At 51.1% G+C, this 9,093-nt stretch overlaps 1 protein-coding gene and 1 pseudogene across 1 annotated transcript; both read left to right on the plus strand.

Annotated features, from left to right (window-relative positions):
* The first annotated feature begins 3,029 nt into the window (after window positions 1-3,029).
* On the plus strand, window positions 3,030-3,374 carry LOC105711341 (non-histone chromosomal protein HMG-14-like; annotated as a pseudogene).
* Window positions 3,375-5,933: 2,559 nt separating this feature from the next.
* On the plus strand, window positions 5,934-9,002 carry RARRES2 (retinoic acid receptor responder 2). The gene is made up of 6 exons (XM_021665250.2): window positions 5,934-6,041; window positions 6,867-7,060; window positions 7,285-7,389; window positions 8,220-8,315; window positions 8,592-8,707; window positions 8,887-9,002. Coding segments are annotated over exons 2-6 (492 nt in total). The 5' UTR covers window positions 5,934-6,041; window positions 6,867-6,886; the 3' UTR covers window positions 8,888-9,002.
* Window positions 9,003-9,093: the final 91 nt, after the last annotated feature.

Here is a 9,093-nt window from a genome sequence, read left to right on the forward strand (position 1 = left end):
GACCACTAATGCCTCGCCCTGTCTACCCTGCCCCTGCTTCAATAAGTCAGAGTGTGTGGACACACGGGGCCACTGCCGGACTCCGCGCTTTGGTTGGCAGTGGACCCCTGGGCCCAAACTCTCTTTCTTTTGATCTGGGTGTCTTGTGTCTTTATTTCCAGTTTATCATCTCCGCACCAGTAGAGGGGGGCTCACAGGACCCTGTAGGGCAGGACCCTACCAGCAACGTAACAAGACCTCCTCTCCTTGAACATAAAAAAACCTAGCTGGGTGAGTGGTCCTGTAGTCTTAGCTACTGGGAGGCTGAGGCAGGAGGATCAGTTGAGCCTAGAAGACAGAGGCTTCAGTGAGCTCTGATTGTGCCACTGCACTCCAGCCTGGGCAACAGAGTAGGACTTTGTCAAAAAAAAAAAAGAAAGAAAGAAAGAAAGAAGAGAAGAGAAAAGAAAATGCTATTGGCTTGTTTTCTGATTTCAAAAGTTTTAAGGCCAGGCAAGGTGGTTCAAGCCTGTAATTTCAGCACTTTGAGAGTCCAAGGTGGGTGGATTGCTGAACCCAGAACAAGCTTAAGACCAGTCTGGGCCATGTGACAAAACCCTGTCTCTACAAAAAAAAAAAAAAAAATACAAAACTTAGCCTAGGATGGTGGCATGCACCTGTGGTCTAAGCTACTCGGGAGGCTGAGATGGAAGGCTTGCTTGAGCATAGGAGGTCAAGGCTGCAATGAGCCAGACAGTGCCACTGCTCTCCAGCCTGAGTGACAGAGCAAGACCCTGTCTCAAAAAAAAAAGTTTTTAAAATCATTTTTATATTTTAATAGACAAATTATCCACAAGTTATAAAAATGTAAAAGTACAAAGGGAATTTAGTTTTTCTGCCTCTGTTTTCCCCAGCTGGAAAGATTCTCTCCTCGAGGGCAAACACTGTTACAAGCTTCTTGTTTTTCCCTTCTGGAAATATTCCATGCATTTACAAACACATAAATTTGTTCATTTTTAGTTTTAGTTTTACTCGCATAATTGATAACACATGCTCTACCTGCACCATCCAATGTGGCAGCCCCCAGCCACAGGCTTAGGAATACTTGCCATGTGGCTGGTGTGACTGAGGTATTTACTGGAACGCTAAAAGAAGAAATTGATCCTTCCCATGTTGCCTTATTTCACTTCAGGGTACCTATTGAAGATATTTGTGCTCAATTTTATGAAATTAATTCTATACAAGTCTCATGACTACAGCTGTTAAAACTAATTCAGTATTTAAGTGGAAATGCTATGAATCATTACTGGCTTTATGGAACTGTTGAAAGCCATGAAAGATAATGAACTTAATGATCTTTTCTTTGTCAAAGCTCATTGCTGGGGTTGTGGAAGAGTTATTCTAAGGTTTACTGTACTTTTAACTAACTCCAAGATTTTCCTGAAACAGGAGCCATGATTACCAAATATACAATAGTAAGTATTATTATTATTTGTTTTGTGGACAAAGTCTTGTCCTGTGGCCAAGGCTGAGAGTGGTGACTCGAGCCTATAATCCCAGCACTTTGGGAGGCCGAGATGGGAGGGTCATGCAGTGTGTGATCATAACTCAGTGAAACCTTGACTTCCTGGACTCAAGCAATCCTCCCACCCCAGCCTCCTGAGTAGCTGGGACCACAGACTTGTGCCACCACACTCAGCTAATTTTTTAAACTTTTTTGTAAAGATAGGATCTATGTTGCCCAGGCTGGTCTTGAACTCCTGGGCTCAGTGATCCACCCACCTTGGACTCCCAAAGTGGTGGGATTATGGGCATGAGTCACTACTCTCAGCCCAAATATTTAATAATTAAAAATAAAAAAGATCAGTGTTTTCTCATCAGTATCACACTACATATAACTGGGCTAAATTTGAATATCCAAGGAAAGGAAATTTCATTGTGACCTAGCCAGAAAACATAAGCGTTTCAAATTAAATATTTTCATAATAGTAACAAATAATTACAATTTACATACTTTTGTCACAAGAATCAACATACAGAGGTTTTAATTATACAGCATTATGTAAATTGGCTATATTTCAAATAAAATTTGAAGAATACTTAGTTGATGTTGATAAATTTAGAGTGGCTTTTGAATTTATGCAATATCCATTTTGAATTTGTGTTAATGGTACCAAAATGGCACAAGTTGGCAAATGCACTTAACTTGGATAGGTGTAGTTTTGCAACTGATATGTTCTTGCTTCAAAGTCAAATCACTTCTTCCAAAAGAAATAAACTACTTTTGTCAATGTGTTGCAAATATTAAAGGACAATGTTTTTTGGTACTGTTCAGTTATTGGAAAACTAAGCCTGGAACAACTTGGATATGTGAGTCTACATTTTTAGCTGTGATGACTGGGAGGATCATGAAGCATCATTAAATGGTTAAATCCTGTTGTTGCTCCCCTGGATCCGGACGTGTTACCTGGAGCCGAGCTCACGAATATGCTTAACAGTCCTTTCACACGTCCACACTCGTGAGTGCTCTGCAGTAGGACTGTCCACCTCCTTGGGGTGCACCTCACATACCTACACCCACCGTGAATTTTGTGTGGCCATTGAAGTACAGCCAGACTGGCTCCTCCTTCACCATCTCCCACCAACCTGCTCCCAGCCTAACCTCCCCGCCTCAACCACCTCACCTCCCCTGCGACAGGTGTGAAGCAGCTTTCCCCCCAGCCCCCAGGCAGGATGAGTTTCCTGCTTTGCTCAGCTCAAGTCCCACCTTGTCCTGGAAGATTTCTCTCCTCACCCATCCTCAGGACGTTCCCCAGCATGGGTCTGTGGGGGCGCAAAGGAAAACTTTTTGCCTTCTGAAGGTTCGCTGAAAAATCAACTGATGAAAGGCAGATTAATAAATTATTTATGGGTTCTCCCACCGCCCCCGCTGTGGGTCTCGGCAGCTCAGGCCGCGGGAGGAGTGGCAGCGGCCAGGAAGCCCAGCTTCGCAAAGGCTTTCGGCGCGCCGCGGCCCGCAGGCACCCGGCACGCGCCTCCCCGCCGCAAGGATGCCCAAAAGCAAGGTCAGCTCCGCCGAAGGGGCCGCCAAGGAAGAGCCCAAGAGGAGACCGCGCGGTTGTCGGCGAAACCTCCTGCAAAAGTGGAAGCGAAGCCAAAAAAGGCAGCAGCGAAGGATAAATCTTCAGACAAAAAAGTGCAAACAAAAGGGAAAAGGGGAGCAAAGGGAAAACAGGCTGAAGTGGCTAACCGAGAAACTAAAGATTTACCTGCAGAAAACGGGGAAACGAAAACTGAGAGTCCAGCCTCCGATGAAGCGGGAGAGAAAGAAGCCAAGTCTGATTAATAGCATACACATGTCTTAGCAGTGGTCCCCGTCTCCCTTCCTGTACAATCCAGAGGAATATTTTTATCAACTATTTTATAAATGCAAGTTTTTTAGTAGCTCTAGAAACATTTTTAAGATGGAGGGAATCCCACCTCATTCCATTTTTTAAGTGTAAATGCTTTTTTTTAAGAGGTGAAATCATTTTCTGGTTGTTTATTTTTTGGTACAACCAGAAAATAGTGTGGGATACTGAATTATGGGAGGCGTTGACTGTCTCGGGTGTCAGCTTAACATTCCATAGATGGGGGGTTAGTTCTTATATCCTATAATACAAAGCATATTAAATGGCAATATGGAGTCAGTCCTGCATTTAATATCTTGGACATTTTAAATTACTTCTATTCCCATGTTTTTTTTTAGTAGAATTGTTTCCTAAAGAAAACCACTCTGATCGTGGCTCTCCCTGTCAGAGTCGTGTGCACTCTGTAACATCTTTGGTGTGGTAGTCCTGTTTTCCTAATAACTTTGTTACTGTGCTGTGAACGATTAAAAATTTGAATATGTAGTGTACATGCTATTCAGTTGTGAATTGTTGGGACGTATGTAACAGCTTATCAACATGTGAAGATACAGGTACTTGATAGCCTCTTAAGGAAAATTTGCATCTAAATTTTAAGCTGGATAGTCACTGGAATAACTTTAAAAAAGAATTACAATACATGGCTTTTTAGATTTTTGTTACGTATGTTAAGAAAGAATTGTGTACAAATTGAAATGTCTGTACTGATCCTCGACCAATAAAATCTCAATTATGAAACAAAATAAATAAATAAATAATTTATATTTTAGAGACAGGGTCTTGTTCTGTCCAGATAGGCTGAAGTACAGTTTCCCAATCATAGCTGACAGCACCCTTCAACTCCTGGGATCAAGTGATCCTCCTGCCTCAGCTTCAACAGGAAATATTCATTGACATGCACGAGAGAGAACCACAGAGTGATTACCCCAACCCCTCAATGGGATACAGAAGCTTATCCACAGTCTTGAGTTTACGCAAAGATGGGGGCTTAAATAGTGGCAAGACAGGTTATGGATGGGAGAGAAGAGGAAGCCTGGTTAGCAAAGGCAGTCTTGTTATGTAATGACACCTCATAGGTAGCAGTCCTTGGAAAGGATAGACAATAAATGTTTCTTTCAGACCTGTAAAGGTGTCAGATTCAGTTCATCTTTCCTAGATCCAGACAAGGGAGGGCCTCAGAGAAAGCCTAGCTATATCAATGCAGATTTCCTCTATAGATGCTGATCTCGCCACAGAATCAGCTTTTGGCTATTCTTCTATTTCCAGCCATTCTGAACAGCCACCTTGAAATGTGTCAAATGAGTATATTTTGGGGTGAAATACTTTGGTTTCCCTCAAGTTCTTGGGCTGGGAAACGTCTTTTGGTGCACCTCTTCTCTCTAACCCCAACTAAAGCTTTCGGGAAACATGGATCCCCTCTCTTATCTCTGCTTAAGGACAGCTGAGGAGCTCATAGCTGGGGAGTGAAAGGCCAGTGGTGGTATTTCAGGCACCCGGAAGTGGCTAATGGAAGCCGAGTTTCCTTCTGGTGCACCCAGAGCACACCGTAAAGGAAGCTCTCATCTCTAAGTGGAGAATCCTAGCCGGGGGTGCGTAAGGAGGGGACAAAAGACTGTGCCCCACACTGGACACCAGTTGCTTTTCATGTTTCCTCATTTAATCCTCAAAACAACTCCTCAAGACAGAGTTTCCGATGCCCATCTTACAGATAAAGAAACAAGCTCAGAGACAGCCATGAAGTTACATGAGATCCTCGACTTGAGGCCATCAGTGCAGTGTGGGAACTAGAGGCTGGTGGTGGTGGTTACTGACGTGAAAAGTCCTGGAGCTTCCTCATCCTTGCTCCAGCATACCCGGGAATCGAGCCGGTATTTGAACAGTTTTCCTTGAGTTTCCGTTCACCTTATGAATTCCATCATGCTGCTCTGCCACACGCAAAAGCTCCCCGACTCCCCATGAGAGTCTATCCCATGGAAAATGGGACACGAGGAACGGTCAGGAAAGACAGGTGCAGGATCCACACCGGACATCTTTGCTGTTGATCAAGGTTGCAGGCACCAGAGTCCTCCCTAAAGGAGAGACCTTCCCTCTCAGTGTGGCTCAGGGAGTGGGAGGTGGGGACAGGGGGAGGGACGTCCTCGAGGTCTCCTTTAGTTTGAGGATGTCTGTATTTTGGGAAAGAATTCCCAGGATGAGTGTCTCAGGGACGCTACGGAATGGTCCCGCGTAAAGGACCCAAGACAGGGCAGCCCTGCCTGGGCAGGAGTGGGGTGCAGAAAGCCCTTGGGGGAGCACAGCCACAGAGAAGAGGCCCAGGCCGGCCAAGACCGCGGAATGCGGGACCCGAGCCAGGGGGAGGTGGGACCGAGGGCTGCGTGCCCGGGCGAGCCGCCTGCAGCCTCGGCCAGGGTCAGGGTCATGAGGGTTGGACCAAGGGGAGGGAGGGCGCGGGAGGGCGCAGGAGGGCTTCCCGCCCCGAGGAGGCCAGTCCCACATCGGGTGGGGAGGAGCCGGAGTTGCTGGAGGGGGCCCAGGAGGTGGGGGTGGGAGGAGGTGGGGACCGCCCACGAGAAGAAGAGCGGGAAGAGGCGGACGGCGAGGCCAAGATTTCAGCTGCGGGACGGTCAGGGGAGACCTCCAGGCGCAAGGAAGGACGTGAGGAGGGGAAGCGGGCTGGGGCGGCCGCCGGGCAGAGGGGCAGCTGCGCGGGCGGAATGAGGAACGCCTTTGCGCTAAGGCAACGGCCCTGTCAGCTCTTTACTGAGGGGCCTCGGTTTCCACGTCTGTGGCTTTCGGGTCCCAAGACGGACGGGGCTCTCCGGGAGGGTCAGCCCCTCCGGGTGGCCCCAGTCATGCAACAGGGAACGGATCTGAAAGGCTGGGAGAGGGGTCGTGGGGAAGGCCCCAGAAAAAAGAGGAAGGAGGGAAGATTTTGCCTGAAGCGGGAAAGCTAAGGGCTGGGGGGTGTGAGACCCCCCATTCCTAAGGACTGGGGTGGGCTGGTGGCGCGGCAGCCCTGGCGCCGGGAGGGTTAGGCCTCCCGCAGCCTCCACCCAGCCGGGCCCTCCCACGTGTTTGGATCCAGGCCCTTGCCCTTTCCCCACGGTTGGGGAGAAGCTGAGCGGGGAAAGCAGAGAGGGGGTCCGGGGACTGCAGGGAGGAGAGGGGGTCGTGGCGGAGACCCAGGGAGAGACAGTGGGCCAGATGAGGGGTGGAGGGTGGGAGTGGGCAGAGGATTGATTCCCGGCATGGCAGGGAACTTTGCTAAAACTGCAGGCCCCAGGGAACAGCGCAGGCAGGGTGGGAGGGAACGGAGAGGACCGGGCAGACCCCAAGGCCAATTTGGACAAAGAGCCATTTCCCAGCTCCTTCACCTCCACCCAGGGTTCTGCTGGCCTGGCTCCCCAGGGCAGGGTGTGGGAGGAGGCGGCTTGGGCTGGCTTGGAGAACTGAGGGGCACACACCCGCTTCACTTCGCAGGACTGGGGTGACACGGAAGCATGCGACGACTACTGATCCCGCTGGCCCTGTGGCTGGGCGCGGTGGGCGCAGTCAGCACCGAGCTCACGGAAGCCCAGGAGCGGGGCCTGCAGGTGGCCCTGGAGGAATTCCACAAGCACCCACCCGTGCAGTGGACCTTCCAGAAGATCTGTGTGTACAGCGCCGAGGACACGGTGAGTAGCATGGCCCCTGCAGAAGGGGAGGGTCGCACCCGGGAGACAGGCCCATTCCCAGGAAGCAGGACAGAAGTGCATGGGCTCTGAGCACCCAGCCCTCTGGAGAAAGGCCCCAGTATAGCCTGCTGGGATGTGACTGCATGAGGGAGGCACGGGTCACACCAGGGCTTGCTCTGGACATTCAGCTGGCCACTGGCCATCCTCTGCCTGCCTGTCCACAGCCCTTTCCAGCTGGAATATTTGTGAGGCTGGAATTTAAGCTCCAACAGACAGACTGCCGGAAGGAGGACTGGAAGAAACCCCACTGCAAAGTCAAGCCCAATGGGGTGAGTGAAGGGGTATGAGAGTGATGAGCCTCCTAAGAGGTGGAATGGCTCAGCCTGAGCCCCAGACTGTGAGGGTGGTCGAGCCGGGGCCTGGCAGGCAGGGAAAGGGTTTGGTTACCCCTGGACTTATCTTCATCATAGCAGGGCTCACCTCTGAGTTCCTCTCTCAAGCTTCAGGGCCTGGGTGTAAGAAGCCTGCTGTGTGGGTGTGTCTGGTGCCCTTGTAGACTAGCCGGGCTCCAGTCATCGGCCACGGTGGGGGCAAACCCACCACCATGGGGGCGATGCCTGGGCTGGGACTGCAGTGACTGTGTTCTAGTTCCCGCTCTGTGAGCACCACCTGGGCTCTGTATTACAGGTTCTGTAAAGGCCCCAGTTCTCTCTGTCGGCTCAAGGAGGGCGCTGGATTATGGCAATGATTCACCAACCTCAAATCAAATCTTACAAGAAAATGTAAATAGAATAGGTGACAGTTGAGCCACTCTAGAGGAGCTGGGTGGGAAGAACCCATCGGAGGAAGATTCTTGCCTTTGCACGAGCACAGGCACACCCATCCCCCACACTCCTGCAAACAAACCACAGAACCCAGCTGGGAAGGACTCCTGTCTACACACACGAAATTTCCATAGTTTGAAAGTTGCATGGGTCTGGCTTCCAACATTCTGGGGTGGGCTGTGCCTGAAACCCACTGGCCTGCATGGTCTCTCACCCCTGGGCTCGAGGGCCTAGCTGGGAGCTGGTCCCATCATGGGCAGCCCTGGCTCCCACCCTCATGATGCCCAGGCCTCCCTCACCCCTTTCCTCTGCTCACCCTTTGCTCCCCTCCCCAGAGGAAGCGGAAATGCCTGGCCTGCATCAAACTGGGCCCTGAGAATAAGGTTCTAGGCCGGATGATCCACTGCCCCACAAAGACACAGGTTCTGCGGGTAAGAAGGGGCAAAGCTGCAGAGAGGTTGGGATGGGTCTGGGAAGATGGATAGAATCTCAGCCTACAGGCCAGTCACAAGACAGAAGTTTGGCCGGATGGGGAGAGAGGAAAGTGGGGGCCAGAAGGTGCTGTGCCTGGTCCGGACATTCTCCAGGGGATGTAGAGGTGGTCCCTGCCCAGGATGCTGGCAACCCTCCACCAGCACTGCCTGCCCCACGCTCCTGGACACTGCCCACCCCTCCCACACTGCCTGAACAGTTGTGGGCACTGGCAGGAGCTTAAGGAGTACCAGGAGAACCAGTGCATCAAGGTGCAGCAGGCTGGCGAGGACCCCAACAGCTTCGGCTTCCCCGGAAATGCTGCTCTTCTCCAAGGGCCTGCCCAGCACTGGTAGGCGCCAGGGGTAGGGGGCACTGTGTGGATGGGGCCAGTCCTGGGAATGCTAGGGGCCTGGGCTGGGCTGGGCTTCGGGAGCCTGGGAGGGGACAGGTCAGGAGCCTGGGAGGACAGCTGGGACTGGGGCCAAAGCAGCCTCCCTCACCCTCAAACCCGCTTCCGCTTTTGTCTAGAGCTGTGTGGCGCCTCCAGGACCACTGCCGGTGCTAACCAGTGGAAAACCCCAGCTCCCAGAGAGAAGACCCCATTCTATCTCCAGCCATGATAATAAAGCTGCTCTTCCAGCTGCCTCTTGGCTCCTTGCATTGCATGCCTTCCTCCTTGGAGGCGGCCAGAGAAGGCAGGGGGACAGGACCCTTCCCAGGAGACCCCAGGAAGCC

This window comes from Aotus nancymaae, unplaced genomic scaffold, assembly GCF_030222135.1.
Source record: "Aotus nancymaae isolate 86718 unplaced genomic scaffold, 86718_ANA_hifiasm-v0.15.2.pri h1tg000002l, whole genome shotgun sequence".
Taxonomy (NCBI): Eukaryota; Metazoa; Chordata; class Mammalia; order Primates; family Aotidae; genus Aotus; species Aotus nancymaae.

Bases quoted from the DNA above. Each gene is read 5' to 3' on its own strand.
- RARRES2 (XM_021665250.2), top strand. From the start codon at position 6,887: ATGCGACGACTACTGATCCCGCTGGCCCTGTGGCTGGGCGCGGTGGGC. The intron at 7,390-8,219 runs GTGAGTGAAGGG...TCCCCTCCCCAG, and splicing joins GCAAAGTCAAGCCCAATGGG to AGGAAGCGGAAATGCCTGGC. The intron at 8,316-8,591 runs GTAAGAAGGGGC...GGGCACTGGCAG, and splicing joins CAAAGACACAGGTTCTGCGG to GAGCTTAAGGAGTACCAGGA.